General features: G+C 38.6%; 1 protein-coding gene across 3 annotated transcripts in view; it reads right to left on the bottom strand.

The window, feature by feature from the left end:
* Window positions 1-12,785, bottom strand: part of ACSS1 (acyl-CoA synthetase short chain family member 1) — a 50,114-nt gene extending 37,329 nt beyond the window's left edge. The window contains exon 1 of one of the 3 annotated variants that reach the window (XM_070734713.1): window positions 12,327-12,785. In XM_070734713.1, the coding sequence (XP_070590814.1) occupies window positions 12,327-12,654 (328 nt within the window). In that variant the 5' untranslated portion in view covers window positions 12,655-12,785. Of the gene's footprint in view, window positions 1-8,005; window positions 8,032-12,326 lie in introns of those variants that run through there. The other 2 variants (XM_070734710.1, XM_070734711.1) reach the window with 2 other exon arrangements.
* Between the last annotated feature and the right edge of the window lie 5,283 nt (window positions 12,786-18,068).

Raw genomic sequence — 18,068 nt, 5'->3', positions numbered from 1 at the left:
TCTTTCTTTCTTTCTTTCTTTCTTTCTTTCGTCCAATACATAATACACACTGAAGAGAATATATATTTAGTAATATAACTAAAGAAACAAATAGAAGAAAAGATGTAAAAGTATAGGTGAACAAATTTGAAAGGAAGAAAAGATAAATGAGATAAGGAGAGACAATTGGACAGGGGACGGAAGGCACACTGGTGCACTTATGCACGCCCCTTACTGACCTCTAAGGAACCTGGAGAGGTCAATCGTGGAGAGTCTAAGGAAAAAATGTTGGGGGTTAGGGGTTGACATTACTGAGTTTATTTAAAGGGGGAAACTTCTCTCCTCACATCCCCCCTCGTTGTAAAATGGTGCAGGTTTCTCTCTTTTTCCGGAAGTCTAATACAAATCTCTTTTGCAAATCTCTTTTGCAGGTTGTTTTCTAAACACCATGTGAATAGTTTTTGAGTCTCCCCCCCCCATTCCTTTGTTTTGTTTCCACTTATAATAAGACCCAGTATGGTGGTATCACCTGCAAGCTTAATGATCATAGTGGATGGGTCAGACGATTCATAATCATGTGTGTACAGTGAATACAGGTATGGATAGAGCATCCAGCCTTGTGGGCAGCCAGTACTAAGCTTCAGGGAGGTGGATATGACAGACCCAACCTTCACTGTTTGTGGGAGATCCCTCAGAAAGTCTTTGATCCAGTCGCAGATGGAAGAGGGAAAATCCAAGCCAGACAGCTTTTCGATTAGGTTGCTCGGCAAAACGATATTGAAGGCCAAGCTATAATATATGAAAAGAATCCTGACATAGTTTCTGGGTTTCTCCAGATGGTTCGCTACAGAATGTAAGGAAGTAGCTGTGGCGTTGTCTGTCGACCTATTTCTCCTGCAGGCAAACTGATGTTTATCAAAGTCCAGTGAGAGGCATATCCTAAGCTGTTGAATAATCAATCTCTCAAAGCATTTCATCACTACAGAGGCTAGGACGATAGCTCTGTAGTCATTTAGGCAATTAATTGCTACTTTCTTTGGGACTGGGACAAAAGTGGCTGTTTTTGATGGAACATTGGCCGTTTGCAGGGAGATGTTAAAGATCCTTGTCAGGACCCCTGCTAATTGGTTGACACAAGTCTTTACCGCTATCCCCAGCATGCCATATGTATCTGCAGCTTTGCTGGGATTCACAACCTCCAATGTAGCTCTCACTTGGTGTTCATATAGGATGAGTGGGCTGGAAATCAGAAGGCCGGTGGAAAGAGGCTACAGGGTGTGGTCTTTTCTCTTTGTAGCGGAGGAAGGTGTTCAACTCCTCTACCAATGAGATGTCAGCACTGACCACATTCCTCATGTTGCCCTTATAATTAGTTAGGTACTGCAGTCCCTGCCACACTTGCTTCAGGTTGTTGTCTGCTAGATGATGCTAGATGGACAAAATAAATAAATAAAATAAATAAAATGTTTGTTGTTTTGCCATCTTAATGTCTCTTCTAAGATTTGCCCTCGCCTCTCTTTATTTATCACTGTCCCTTGCCTGAAAGGCAGAATCCTGGGCTTTCAGAAGCATCTGTACCACGGCAGTCATCCAGGGTTTACAATTCCCGTAGACTCTGATGTACTGTACGCTGTTACACTGTCAGTACACACTTTGATGTAAGAGAGTACAGCATCAGTGTATTCATGCAGGTCTTGATGTTCAAGTACACTACACTCAGTGGTTTCAAAACAATCCTGTAGCTGGCTGAGAGCATCCCCTGACCAGTTGGAAATTGGCTGAGTTCTTTCCCTGAGAGAGAGATATACTTTGGGCGTAACAGCAGTGAAAGATGGTCAGATGGGGGGGGGGGTTGCTCTGTACACCTGTATGTTTCAGGTTACAGTACAGAGTCTAAAGTGTTTTTTCCTCTGGTGGAGAACCTCACATACTGCACAAACCTAGGGAGAACTGTCTTTAGACAAGCTTGATTGAAGTTCCCAACCATGACAAGACTGCCCTCTGAATAAGTTTGCTGCTACCTGGAGATGACGTCATATAGCTTAGCAAGGGCCATGCTGACATTGCCATCAGGTAGAATATAAACAGCTATAATAATTATCACACTGATTTCTCTAGGCAGATAAAATGGCCTACACGTGAAAAATTATATCTTCAGGAAACAGAGATAAAAGCCAGAAGCAAAGACAAAACAGGAAGTCAGTATTCCCTCCCCCTTTTTTTAAAAAAGGTTCTGTGGTCATATTATGCATCTTTATCAGCTCTCAGGGCCCCAAGCTTATCTGCTAATGAAAGCTAAGTGTTTTGAAGAAGAGATAGAGAGGTGGAGAAAAGCAACCTCATCCTGTAGTGGGTAGTGGAACCAAGTGAATTGTTATACAAGAGTGCATATTTGTTGCTTTGCAATCAAAGAACCTGAGGTACTTTTCAACACTCCTTTTGAGTGAAGGCCTGCTGACGAATCAATGACCAGGAAGACAATTACTTCAAGCAGGATAAATAGCCAATTCTGACTTATTATTAAATAATAAGAGCTTGGTAGAACAAGCTGTGCTTCAATTCCTACCCAACAAAAGGAAAGTGGTAAGACAAAATTGCAGTTAACTATCATAGATCAATGACCCTGAGTAGGTATTTGATCCACACAGGCTGGGTTCACACAATCAATCAGAATAGAGCTGGAAGGGACCTTGGGGGTTTTCTAGTAAAATATCTGGTTCAGTCTCTTCTTAACAACCTCTAGTGATGAAGCACCTGCAAAATGCTCCACTGGTTAATTGTTCTCACCATTAAGGAGTTTCTCCCTAATTCCAGGTTGCTTTTTTCCATCAATTTGATTCGTTTCCATAGTTTCTTACCCTGCCCTCTGAATCATGCTATACTATAATTAGCTTCTACTTACACCACACATATATATCACATACACATGTTAGTATTCATAAGTAGGGTTTACATATTGCCTTAAATCATAATCTGTAAATTAAAATGGCTACTGTCCTTCAATATACTGTTTCAAGGGGGAACCATATTATGATTTATTTTAAATCAGGCCACTGTCTTCCAATTGTAAACATATCTGTTCTCCCATTCAGGTTAGAACAGCAGCCTCCAACCTTTGGGCACCAGGGACCGGTTCTGTGGAAAAAAACAATACTTTTCATGGCCCGGAGGGGGGCGTGGTTTCATGAACTATCTATCATGCACAGGTGAAGCTTCGCTTACTTGCTCCGCCCAGTTTTTCTAATGGGCCGGAGACTGCTAACAGTACATGGCCTGGGGGTTGTGGTGCAGACCCCTGGTTAGAAGGCTAAACTAGCCTCCAAATTTATTATGTTTGATAGTTATTCTTGATTGCTACTTTAATCTTTTCTGTATTTTGTCATTATATTGATGTTCTTATCTCTGTTCTCCAGATTTGCTTGTATTATGGGTGGCCATAATAGATGAATTAAATAAATATATCTCACAAATAAATTAGGATTACACCAATGGGCAAGGAACTGATTTGCTTTTTTATTTAGGGCATTTACATTTCAGTTTTAATATTTTTAATATTTTAAGTACAATTTTATTCCATTTATTTTCTTGTTAGCAGTCTCAGACACTACTTAATGTAAAAGCGAGTTATGCATTTAATAAAATTGTAAATAAAATAGAAGTCAGATATTAAATGCATGTATTAAATGCAACTTGCATTTATTTTAAATGAGTGAAATTATTGAATGTAAAATAACATTTCTCCATCCCTATATCTACAGATGTGATTCCATTTTAACAAGATCTGATAAGGAGTTGGAAAGTTCAAAGAGTATTATAAAAAGTAAGGAACCAAGAGGGATAGTTACATTCAGACACTATAAAACACACCCTCACACACATATTTAAAATCTAGGACTGTTCATACTTTTCAAAATGATCTATAATGTTTTAGAAGTGTCATAAACAGTCCCTACTCATAAAAGCAGCCATGTGTTTTTGTGCAAGAACAGAGGCTTGAAAATGAAGATAGTTACTATTGTGATTAGCTCTGGCCCAGCTCCTGCACCAAGGAATGTGCAGGTGGATGTGGGGGAAACATCCACATGCCGCAGGCCTGTTTTGCTCCCGATGGAATCTGCTGACGAAGCCTCCTCTGACCAAGGAAGCGTGAGTGACAGGGAAGAGGGGAGTTTGGCAGACAGCCCAGGAGGAGATCAATCATCTGTATCATCCCTGGATTCTGGGCAAGAATTAATGACACATCCACGCATGCATAGAGTGATGCATAGGAGACAACAACTGAAGGATTATTACAAGAGAAAATGAGGCCACCCGTGGTTGGGTGGGGCTGCTGTAATTAGTGCTGCAGATAAAAGTGCAGCCTGGTGTTTTAGTCTCATGGCAGTTTATCTGATTCATTGTTTCGTCAAGATCATGGTTTTTGTGCTGTTCAAGATTGTGTGTGGACTCTCTGGACTTTAGAATTGGACTCAATTACCCAGTTATTGGGTGAGCAATTGGATTGCATTTAACCTGTGCCTTGTGTGTACCAGAAAATCCCTTTGACATTTAAAAAGGGAGCTGTTTCTGCTTTTCTGTTTATAAAAACTTTTGGGTTTTCCTTTTATCATGTGGTGTGTGTCTTCCTGGACTAATTACCCTGTAATTACGGGCGGTTGAAAACGCCGGCAGAACACTTACTTTATTGTATAGTAGCAGAGAAGTATTGTAAGGTCTTCTGAATCGTTTCCAAAATCTATACAACTGTGCTCTATAAACTATACTCTACAGTATTTTTAATAAAGAAGAATTGTTTATAATATCTGTCTTATTATGAATAATTATTGCTAGTTAAATTATTATCCTGATTCAGTTTTAAAGTGCTGTGACTTATATGTTATAAGACTTGTGAAATTTGATGTGATAAATTGTGGGTTTTAAAGTTTAATCTTATACCAAGATAATCCTTAAATGTAAGAAAAACCGTAAAGGTTTGTGCTGAGTTGGTTGACATTGTTTTTGCAATTTCAATTTTTTTCTCTGCAAAATTTAGATCCCAAATTTGACCCGATTACCCCTGATGAACTACAATTAACGTACAGTAATCCATAGATGTGAATTATTATTCAGTAAATGGCATACTATGGCTCTTTAACCAATCCCCCATTGATGATTTTTCTGACTTAATGGATTTAATTACAACAATTTTACAGTTAGCAAGAATCTAAACATAAAACCACTTCTGGAAAATTAGTAACTAGCATTAATAAATTACACTGTATGGATATATAGCTTTTGGAGTACAGCTAACTTATTCTTGGAACAAAAGACTAAACATTAGTCAATGATCAAACCGAAATGGTTTTAATGTGGTCTTAATTATGAATAAGCTATCCATTTGTAGCAATTAAAGGTGCCTATCTTTTTGAAGATTAACTTGTAAAATGCAGCAAATGAAGATAATTACATAGTATTCCTGGAAATATAAACAATGGTTTTTCTCAACTTTTTTATGCCAATTGCAATAACAAAATCTGAGCCAAACCATGTCATAGATAATTGAAACATTAATTCTGCTTTCTGGAAGAACTGGATACACCAGCTCTTGGTCTGTTATTTGTTTTATAGCGATTTTACTAATCTACATTAGAGAAATGAAATCAAATAATTATTAGGAGTAGGTTTCATTGAGCTCAGTGAAATTTAACTTCCGAGTAAATACAAATTTTGCAGTGTACAAGAAAATTTTTAAATTTTAATTTTTAGGTCATTAGTCAGGATCTGATGTTTCTAATAGGGTTTCTATGTAGAAAAAACATTTGTTTTTATTGGTGAGTAGGAATGTTTTTTTAAACTACAGTCTCTAAATATTTGTTATATTCATATATAGAATAAATAATTGCAGTCTACACTTTTGTTGAACACCATTGATGTTACAGATATTTTATTTGTCAGGGTTAGCTAGTTGTGGTTGTAAAACTTTAACCTAGTCCTAGACCTAAAGGCACCCCCTTACATCTATCCGTCCCATCAGGTCTGGCAGGAAAAGCTTCTTGCAGGGCCCGTCTGCTAAGGAATGTTGCTAAGGAATGTCATCATGCAATAAATACTGTAGGAACAAAGCCTTTTCTGTTGTGGCCCCCACCCTGTGGAACCTCATTCTCCCCAAAGTTGAAGTTGGTCCCTACCCTGTTGCTCCTCAGAAAGGTCTTCAAAACATGATTTTATCATCTAGCTTGCAGGTGTCATATAAGCTAGAGAGTGTTATCTGACAGTTAATGGAATGCACCCTCTATTTTACTATTGTTTTTATTTGTTTTTATTTAAATTTAAATTGGTTGCTTTAATGGTTTTCAAATGTTTTTGATTGTTACTATGTATGCCACTCAAAGTCACTATGTGAGATGGCTTGCTATACAAATGTGGTTAAATAATTAAATAATCTTATTACTGATATTATAATATTCCACTATGAATTTTATCTTTACTATTGCTGATGAAACCTTGATTAATTGATTAATTATATCTACAAATAAACTGGTGCTAAGACATGATGAAAGCCAGGTGAGGATCTTACTCCCCAAATTTAAGAAGTATATACAGCAACAAAATACACACACAAAGTATCTGCTAAGAAACAGTTTAATATATTATTGTTTGCATTAGTGTTAATCATCAATGATATCACCTGCCTTTGGGTTATAAAAACTGGGAAAAAATGCTCTGAAAACAGGGGCATAAATAGGCTACTTCAATTTGAACACCATAGAAACCAATTCTGTTATCATAACTACTGAGTTTATCTAGATTTTCCACCTCTATACCTTTGAATGAAGCTCTATGTGAATATTGGAGAAAGATTCAACAAATGTTCTTTTTTCACATTTTGTGTTTGTTTTGAATTTGGGCTGGTTATCATTAATCTTCAAATATTGCCTTACAAATGATGTTAACAATCGAATACATTATTTTTATCATCTGGACAATTCTTTGTCACTGTACTCTAAACAAGATGATCTGAAATACTGTACAACATTATTTGTTGTCAATCTTCTGTATGTTTACATATTTACTGAACAACATAAAGCTACCATTTAATTAACAATGGAGTGTCTAAGGATGTTTTTTATTAAGTACATTTGTAGGGTACTCATTCAAAGCAATTCTGGTGGAGTATTTTAAAAGGACTGTGTGTCTTTAGCTTTGCTTTTATAAAGTCTAAATAGGCTGATTGATAATATGCATAATTATTACAGGATATGATATTATCAATTCTTTATTTTCATTTACTTTTAAAAATGCTATATCAAGACTCATTGTTATTGATGACTACATTTTTAGTATAGTACGGTATATTGTGTTTGCCTGCTATCAAATGTTCATTTCTTTAGCTTGCTTCAGTCTTGCTTTAATTTAATTAAAATATGCAAACTTCATAATATCCAGGTATTTAACATAGTACAGTATTTATTTTCTTATTCATTACGAGTGTGTGTATACCATCTGCAGTATCTTGGGTGTTCCTTTCAATATGTTTGGTTGCATTTCATTTATTTTAATTATAACAATTGGGTTTTGCTGGTTAGTTGTTATTTTAACAATTAATTGTTATTTAACTGAAATAATTTACTGCATTAATTTTTGGCAACAGTTTCGTAACTATTTTAATTTTCTTTTAATTTGTACCTAGTCTTAGAAAAGGGCATAGAATATTTTATTATTATTATTATTATGGGTGATCACACACTCAGATAGATGTTTAGCCTGGATTTGGCATTTTTAATCAACCCACTTTCTTCCCAAAGACCTGGTATAGGTAGATGTTGTTGTTTGATGGTGTTAAGAGCATTGTTGCAGGATGTAAGCTGTTCTAAATACAGCTGACTTTTGTAATTGACTAATGCTGATTTTGTTCATTATTATTTATTTATTTGTTTGTTTGTTTGATTGATTGATTTCTATACCGCCGTTCTCCTGGGTCTCAGGGCGGCTCACAGCATTATTATTTTTATTGGTCGTACTATTATTACTACTATTTGACAATTACCAGAGTGTAGCTGTGCCATTGTTATGAGTCCAACATAGTACTGGAAAAAAGGAGAATAATATTAGAGCATCATATAAGGGAAACATTCTGCAAGGTCTACTCTAAAATATTAAATGATCAAAAACTCACTATGAAATAATATTGCCATGATACAAAATATGTATGACTACACCTTGCTGCCATGACACATAAATTGTTGATTACTGCTAGGTTCTGTATGATAAACAAAGTGTGCAAGAAAACTATTCTGGAAGCACCATCAGTTAACAGTACAAAAATATTTATTTATTTATTTATTTATTTATTTATTTATTTAATTTTTATGCCGCCCTTCTCCTTAGACTCAGGGCGGCTTACAACATGTTAGCAATAGCCCTTTTTAACAGAGTCAGCATATTGCCCCCACTATCCGGGTCCTCATATTATGAACTTAAGGGCATTTATGAAAACTTAGTTCAGATAGCTTTATTTGAGATTTTCTGGGGGGGGGGGGGGTTAGACCCTACTACAGCAATTAATGTGGCAGATATATCCAGACTAAACTACATTTCAAAATCTTCAGACGGTATAGTATGAAATTCCTATATTACTTACAGGGGTTGGGCAATTTTATAACAGTTACATTTGTGGCAAAGGTTTCCAGAGCCAAGTCAAAATCCTTGTTGAGATCACGTTATCTGAAAAACTGCATGCATTATATAAATCTGTTTAGCAATTTAAATTAAAAAAATTAATTTAATTTAATTTAATTTAAAAATAAATAAATAAATCTGTTTAGGGTTCACCAATGCAATCTGTTTGAATAGCAGACCAAAAATATGGTTTTTTTTAAAACTTTATGGAATATCTTTGTAGAATACCCTTCAACAAATGTGTGTGGGGGTATGTGCACGAACATACGTATTTGTGTAACTCCATACTTTTTAAACACTGAAAAACTGAATATTCAAAAACTGAATATTTTTTTTTAAATAAAATTTTTATTGATTTTATAAAGTAGTTACATAAAACTGAATATTTCAGTGCACTTTTAAATTAAAGGTTGCCAACTTTTATTATCAATCAGACCTTTTGCTATCACATTTAATTATTAATGCTACTGTTTTAATCAATAATATTTTGTATCATATCACTCTATTTTAATTTATAAAGTATCCTAAGGAGACTTCGCCACAAAAAATATCATACACCTACATTAAAGAAAAAATAAATCCATAAATACTGTACTGAAATTAATGTGTTATTTGTTCTACTAAGTTAAGCAATAATCATTGTGCTGTCACAATTCCCTTCTGCCAAAATAGCAATTCATCACGTATAGTCATTCTGCTTCTCACAAAGACCTGCTTTCTTTCACTTCCTATTTTCTCAAAATTGTATAGTTCACTAGTTCAAACCAGAGATATACAAAATGACTTTCTAAATGTACACGTACATATATTTAACAAACATTCAATTGTTGATTATCTTGTGTATACATTATACTTAAATGCAGGCAAGGGGAACCTTTCTAATTTCTTTTTTTTTAATCACAGGACACCATTTTCACCATCTAAACAAATATCTATTGGAATAGCTGGCTAAAGATTTGGGGGATATTTGGACCCTCCAGAAACAAGATTCTTTCATTTCTAGCTCCAGAGGTACTGACTCTACCCCAGACAGACTCAGTCTGTAATCTGAGGTCCTCCTAGACTCATAGCTCCTTGCTGAAGAGCAGTGACCACTACTGGGCCTTGAGCCTTTTGAAACCGAGCTGCAGAAGTGGTGAGTGCGTGCATGTCCTCCAAGAGGGGCAGCATATAGATCCAATTAATAAATAAAATTAATAATGTGTACGCGCTCCATTTATGTGTGCCCACCACTCTCAGGAATGGAGCTGCATGCACATGCTTACCCACCACATGCACCAAACCATCCCCGCTTCCCCCTCCACCTGTCTGCAAAGTCAAAAAGGTTGGGGAACTCTAGGGTTAGGAGACCCTTTGCACACCTTTGGGCACTACACTAGTTGTAACATTCCTGACCAAGAGGCCCTGCTCATCACCACCCATGCCCTTGTAACTCGATTACTGTAACACTCTTTACATAGAGCTACCCTTGAAGAGCATTCAGAAAATTCAACTGGTGCAAAATGTGGCTGTATGGGTAATATAGTAAATAGTATCAGCTACATGGCACATGTAACACCACTATTAGTAATGTGAACTGCACTGGTTGCTTGTATGCTTTCAAGTGCAGTTCAAGGTATTGGTTGTCACCTTTAAAGTTCTACAAGGCTTGGGGCCTGAAGACCGTCGTTTTGTAAGAGTCTATGCTCATTCAGTTTAATCCAACTGATTGGGCATGCTGCAGCTCCCGTCAACAAAAGAGTGTTGATTAATGTGAATTAGATCTTCTGTGCTGTAGCGCTCATGTAACACCACTCTTGTGTGACCTACACTGCTTGCCAGTCTGGTTTCAGATATAAGTTGTTGATTATGATCTTTAAACCCTTTTATTGCATGAGTGCAGAATGAGAAATTTTCTCACCCCAATAGGATTGGCTCACCCTACTCATTTCAGCAGAAGACCTCAATGGTCAAGGAATTATGGCCTTTTTCTGCTGTGACTTTCTCCTCTGGAACACCCTACTCCCACCTGCTTATCCTTTCATAAGAACCTCAAAACGTGGCTTTACTGATTGGCTTGGGGCCCCAACGTGGGTGTTCCATGAAATGGTTAATGGGTTAAGAACAAAGTCCGACCTCCACTCAGCAATATTCTGGTTTTTTTTACTTATTTAACCACCATTAATTTTAATATTTAATGTTTTAATATTTGGTACCTTTGTTTTTATACTTGTAAGCTACTCAGAGTCGCCTTCACAGTGAAATAGGCAGCATTACAATTGAATTAATAAATCAACATAAAACAAATACTTATTGCAAGTAGTGCCATAAGCCTTCTCCAGCAAAAGAGACTGAAATTAAAACCTTAAGAAATCTAGGAGGTGTTGAAAGTTGCTATACTAACATTGTAATACACTGTAGTAGATTTCAGAAGACAACAATTGAAACTGAAGCTAAAATGCCTAGCTAGCATTTTTAACCTAGCAGCAATCTTAATAAACTCAAACTGATGACATTTCTTAAATACTTTGATGTGTCAAATTTTAACTTTTAAAATCTTAATAGTATATTAAAATAATATGTTAGTGCTTAAGTACTTAAGTACTGAAGTCTTTTAAATAAAGGTCTTTATCAAACTAGACAAGCTGCTTTTTCCCACCTAAGTATTTTAGTTTCCACATACTGTACTTCTATATTTCATTTTCTATTTCAGTACTGTCACTTTAGTTTCCTTAATAGTTGTTTTGTGGGGTCTATAATTTTAGCTGTACAGTAAGTCCATATAATTAAATCAGTATGTGACACAATAAAGGCTATGCATTCATTCTATAAACGTGGGGTTGTCAGATACAGAACAGATGATCACATTAGAGCACGTTAAGCAACAGAGAAAATGCTCTCAATGCTAGAATTTCATTTTCATACAGGGTTTTGGAATGTTAGCATTATTTAAATCATATTTTTAACCGACTGGTTTATATCCCCATCCTTCCTCTAGGAATCTCCTACTGTACTTGAGAACTTAAGTATGTACTGTACAGTGTAATCAAGCATTTTAAAGTTTTGTTCTGCATCTTATCTCACGCAGTGAATCCTATTGGCTCTAGCACCCATCAAGCATAAGAAGCTAGTATTTAAATTAGCCGAATTCAACCTATTGTAACCGACATCGGTTTTTCAAGTCTCTCTTTCTCTCTCTCTCTCTGCAAGGGTGGAGTGTTTTGAACGAAACTGTTGCATAAAAAAGTACAGCCTCGGCCTCAAAGCTTTGCGGCGCCGTGTCAGGCCTTCTTAGAATGCATTCATACCCCCGACCGGTTTTTGGGGAAGGATAGTCGGATGAAACTTGGGTGCTGTCACTGCGTGTCCCCCCCCCCTTTTTTTTGCACCGCTTCGCCAATACTCCGGTTTAGAGGGTGCGGGATTGCAGATAACTCGGCTGTGACTTGCCTGAAGCCAATTTGGGCGTGACTTCCAAATGCCGGAGAGCCGAGCTTCCACTGTGCCTTTCTCTTTCGAAACCTGGAGGCTAAATATAAACAAACGGACCCGCCTGGAGGAAGGAAGGAAGGAAGGAAGGAAGGAAGGAAGGAAGGAAGGAAGGAAGGAAGGAAGGAAGGAAGGAAGGAAGGAAAGAAAGAAAGAAAGGGGCCGAGGGAGCCGGTGCCACATTGCCGTTTCTTCCCGCGTCAAGTAAAGGCGCCTCTTACCCGCCACATTTAATCGGCCGCCTAAGAACCAGCGGATTCGGCCCTGCGCGAAATCCGACTCGCAGTCGGTGTGGTGTGGGGTGTCCCATTGCAGCGTCTCTCGTGCCAGGGCCCCCCAGAACGGGCCGGGCTCCCGGGCTGCCCGCTCGCACAGCTGCCCGTAGTTTCCCCTCAGGGAGAAAGCGCGCGGGTCAACTCGCTCCCCGCGGTCGCTTCTGCTGCGGCGCCCGAAAAAGAGCGGCGCCCAGGGTGTCCTTAGGCGGCTGTGCCTCCAGAGTCGCTGCCTGCCCACGGCGCCTCGCAGGTGGCTCAAGGCAACGGTTGCCATGGGCGCTAGGGTCCACAGCCAAAGGCCGGAGAAGGTGGGAGCCAAGGGCGGGTAAAAACGCCGGGTTGCCCGCCGAGTGCCGCCGCCGCCGCCGCCTGACCGGCGAAGAGTCGCCTGCGGAACAGCTTGGGAAGGGCCCGAGCCTCACTGAGGCGCCAGGCAATTGTGCCAAGGGGGCCCTTGCGCGCCGCCTCTGCTCCGCATTACGCCTTTTCCTCCCTTTCTCTCCTCCCCTCGGTGCCCGCCCGCTTTTGGAGGAGTTCCTCACAGAAAATCCCCAGCTCTGACAACGTGGAAGAAACTTCTAAGAAGCTGACTTAAAGGCTGGGGCGGTTCAGGGCAGCGTGAAGCTTCGTAACCCCGGGTAGGAGGACGATTTCCCCACCCCTCTCAGATACCTTGAAAATGCCAGTTAAGGTGACTCCAGAGGCCAACAGATCCATTGAGGAAGTCTACTAAGGGGGGTGCAGAACCTTTGAGTTGTCAATGACATGCACAGAGGAAAATGTGGGATTCCAGACGATATCCAGGAGACACGAGTAATTATTCAGTCATACAAGCAGTATTGAGATGCTGCGGGAGTGGGAAAGGCAGTGGGGATAGTACGTTTATGCACTATTTATTGAATATTTAATACTTTAAAAAAACCTGGCAAAAACATGATCAAAAGATTGAGGGGTGGTGGGGAGAGAATCATGAAGATCCAAGAATTTGCATTATCTAAAGCCACAGACAGTTTCCAATAAGTAAAGGCAATAGCAGTAGCATTTAGACTTATACATCACTCCACGGTGCTTTACAGCCCTCTCTGTACAATTTACAAAGTCAGCATATTACCCCCAACAATCTGGATCCTGTCTTTACTGACTTCAGTAGGATGGAAGACTGAGTCAACCTTGAGCCCATCAGGCTCAAACTCCCAACTATGGGCAGAATTAGCCTGCAATACTGCATTCTAATCACTGCCCCACCAATGGTTAAATGTAAGTGAACAAGTTGGCAGAAAGCTGTCACGTGCTATAGTACTTAGCAACCTGCAGCAATTCACTTTAGAAGTACAGTAGTCCCTCGCTATACCGCGCTTCACCTACTGCGGCTTCACTTCATCGCGGGTTTCTGAGGAAGCCGATCGGCAGATTTAAACAGCCCGCCGAACTCGATCAGCAGGTTTAAAAAAAAACAAAAAACTAAAATTGTAAATACAGTACTGTATTTAAATACTGTATCTAAAATAAATACTGTGTGGGAAGGGTTTATAAACACTTAAAACAATGAAAACTTACCAAACAATTACAATATAAATACTTAAATAAGTACTATCAGTTGATAAATTCCACATCGCGGATTTCACCTATCGCGGCCAGGTCTGGAACGTAACACCAGCGATAGGTGAGGGACTACTGTACAACAGAATTAATGTCCTAGCCACGCCAAGTCCTTGGAGAGAGGCGGCATACAAATCTAATAAATAAATCCAATGTGATCATGTCATATTTACATACTGTATACTAACATTAACAACTATGTTGCTTAGCAACAGTTGCTGGTCCCAATTGTGGTCAATAAGTAAAGATTACCTGTATTCCATCTTTGTAAATGACAGGATTACAGTGCTTTGTTTCTTGTTCCAGTAGGCAAACTGTATGTTCCCATTAAAGAATATGCCATACTTTTCGGAGTATAAGACACACCTTTTTACCCACCAAAAGAGAGTGAAAACGTAGGTGCACCTTATACACTTTTCAATTTTTTCCCATTCCATAACTTAGATGGGGCTTTATCTGTACCTTTTTGTTTATAAACAGTCTTGCAAATAAGTCGCTATGTTGCTTCTCTTCAAAGATTGTTTGGCAGTCTTACAACACAGCAAACTTTTATTTATTTATTGTTTTGCAACCCCATTTTGCTCGGGGCTGAAACTTACTTTTTAATGTTTTATATCTTTTTTGTTCGAGTATTTTTCAAATTTCTGGTTGCAATATTCTTCCCTGTTATCAGGCAATAATTATATATATATATATTGCTCAACTTATTTTTTACATGACACAGAACAATTTGAATTTTTCAAATACATCACTCTTATTGATTAAAAGATAAGTGCAACTATTCTCTGTGGAGCCTCCTTCTCTCTGGAACATCATTCCCCTAGAGATTAGAATGGCCCCCACTCTAATACTCATCCAGAAGGTGCTGAAGACCTGGTTCTGCCAGTGGGCCTGGGGAATCCAAAGCAAGATGGAGCCCATTAATTGGCTCATGTGATCTGTCGCTGGGATAGGAGGTGGGGGGTGATTTTATTTATTTGAATCTTTTTATTAGTTTTTATTGTTTTTAATGTGGTTTTATATTTTATAAGCTACCTTAAGCTGCCAAGGGCAAATAGGTGCCAATAATTCAATAATAAAGACATTTTGAACAACAGTCTATGAATATTATAGTTTTCCTGTCCTTTATTTTTTGTGTCAAGGGACCACAAATATTTTCACCACAAATGTGAAACACCAATTCAAATGCCTGGCTAGATTCTTTGAATTCTAGCACAGAAACATTACTTTTTTCAGTCTCTTTGTTTCTTGCAAGGTCTAACATTAAATCCATTTGTTAAATCTTTGTCTTTTATTTTCTTAATTACAGAGTAATCTCTGTTATAAAATCTTCAAAGCCTGGTTGTGGAGGAACCATCTCCCATTCAGTCCTCCCAAGACTTAATGGCTGTGGTGATTGGGCCAGTCAGATCTGAAGATATCCCATCTTTGACCTTGGATGGGGTAGCTTTATACTCTTCATGGTAGGTAGACAGTCTTCAGGTCTTCCTGGACTTACAATTCCTGCTAAAAGATCAGTTGTCAGGTATGGTTATGAAGACCTTTACATAACTCCATCTGATTCACCAATTGCACTCTTGCAAACTTTTGGAATTGCACTCAAGGTGCCTATTACAATTGATATTATTTTTGCTTCATTTTACCATACCGTAGTTGTTCTATTTATATTTTATCTTTATATTGTGTTGTTTTCTCCAATTCATTCTCTTCTATTTTATTGTCTCATTGCAATGTTTACTATCCAATTAACAATGTTGATTACCCAATTAACAATGTTTACTATCCAATTAACAATTGGATAGTAATTGTTAATTATTCATCTGGTGTATCATGTGGCAGAGGCTTGTCTTCTTCCCAACTCTGGCTTTGTATGCATTTGTCTTAAGAAGTGGTCTTGTGCAATCAGAATGTGCTCCTCTCTTTCTTTCTTCAACTTTCCTGTTCTTATCCATTGCCAGGTCTTGTTATCTGCTTGGCCTGCTTTAAAAAAAATACTGGCTTTGTTATCTTTTACTTTGTCTCATTTTGTCTTTCTTGGAAACCTGTTGGGTCTCTCCAGTACTCAGTAAGCCTTCATAGTATACTAACTTCAGTGCATTTTTTTACAGCCCTTGAGATAATCTTCCAATGTCCTTTTTTCTTTTTCAACTTCTGATGTACTTACAAACTTTCACACCCACCTATTTTCTTGGGTAAGTATTATCTGTCAACATTGCTGCATGTGGAAAGGGCATGATTCATCGTCATTGTTTTTCTGATCTTCCTAACCAAGACTTTTAATTCTCTTTGAATCTAGTCCACTATTACTCAGATGGAAATTTTGTCAATGCAAATATTTTCTAATTGCTGTTTTTACAATGTTTTGGTATGACATTCAGGATTGCTATTGTAGCACATTTCTCTAGGTCAAATTTCATTGCTATATTTGTGCTAAAATCCTTACAATGTTTGTCAGTCAAGATTTGTTTTCTATGGTAGCCAAGCTTTCTTTTGTTAAAGAATAACTGAAATTATAATAATATTATCATTACAGGGTCTAGTTTATTAAAATTAGCTCAGAAATGCATTGATTATCACAAAATGAGTATTAAATGATTTTATCTACCAAAAAAAATAAGTGGGTTACATTATGAAACAATTGAAATTTGCAAATCTCTCTGAAAGTACCCCATGAATATTATCACCTTCCTTTAGCAATAAAAATGAGAACTAGTAGTAGTCAAAAATAACTGGATAGTGCCAGTAGTAGGTTCTAAAACCCGTTGCTACTGGCTTGTGCATATGCACTTGTGTGTGTGTGAGACGCTTCTGTACATGCACAGAAGCGTCCCAGGTGGGGGTGGTGGAGCCTCTTGCCGCTACCACTACCGGTTCACAGAACTGAGCTGAACTGGGAGCAACCCACTGCTGGAGAGTGCCCTCATCTGTTCATTACATGTGTGACGTATTTAGAAGCACTATAATCTTATAGGTTTCATGCAAAACACTAGGCTAAAGTGTTGTTAGCTAGTTTATAATTTATAATTATTATTATTATTATTATTATATTATTATTATTAATAATAATAATAATTATTATTATTATTATTATTATTTATTAGATTTGTATGCCGCCCCTCTCTGAAGACTCGGAGTGGCTCAATACAGTGGTGAACTTTATTTACCTTCTCTACCGGTTCGGAAGTACGTGCACACGCTGATGTCACATCCGATTTTTGACCCTTTGGGCATGCACAGATGGTTAAAACCAGGAAATAACCGACATCCAGGTAGGTGGGCAGAGCCTTGCACTGTCGCTGGTACCGGTTCTTTGAACCACGTGCCACCAAGCTACTGTCTCATGCATGCTGGACAGAACCGGGGCATTGGTCTTACCTGATATGTCTCTTCTCCAAGTAATGGATATAGCATCTAGGAATGGGTTGAATCTGTCTGCTCGTTGGTTCAGCTGAGCCTTTCAAGTTGATCGGGTGCCGCCCCATTGCCATGGCTGATAGCTTGAATGAAGAAGCGAAGCGACAGACTTCGGTGTGCCAAACACTACTAAATATGTACTCCAACTTTGTAGGCCAACAATAGGAGTTGACCTTGAGAAGGACTAGCTGCTATATCCACCACTCGGAGAAGAGGTATATCAGGTAAGGCCAATGCCCCTTCTCCAGCGATGGGGTACGAGCCGGAACGCTAGATTGCGCTCGCCGCTGCAGCTCGTAAGTGCTTGTGGGGCCAGGGCGATTTTGCTGCTGCACCTGTGGAGATAGTAAAATCGCGCACGGAGCCGCAGGTGCACCTGTGTTTCAGTGAGTTATTTTGCTTCCGTGCATGCTTATTTAGACCCTTTTCAGTCGGGCTTTAGGCCCGGCTACAGCACAGAAACTGCTTTGGTCACACTGATGGATGATCTCCGGCAAGCCCAGAGTAGGGGCCATTCCTCTATCCTGGTGCTTCTTGACTTCTCAGCAGCTTTTGATACCATTAACCATGGTATCCTGCGACGGCTAGGGGAGTTGGGTGTGGGAGGCACCATGTTGCGGTGGTTCTTCTCCTAGCTCTCCAGTCAGTCGCAGTCAGTGTTGGTAGGAGACAGAG

This window comes from Erythrolamprus reginae, chromosome 1 (genome assembly GCF_031021105.1).
Source record: "Erythrolamprus reginae isolate rEryReg1 chromosome 1, rEryReg1.hap1, whole genome shotgun sequence".
NCBI classification, from domain to species: domain Eukaryota; kingdom Metazoa; phylum Chordata; class Lepidosauria; order Squamata; family Dipsadidae; genus Erythrolamprus; species Erythrolamprus reginae.
Note: the sequence above shows the minus strand (reverse complement) of the source record. Positions and strands in the feature narration are given on the sequence as shown.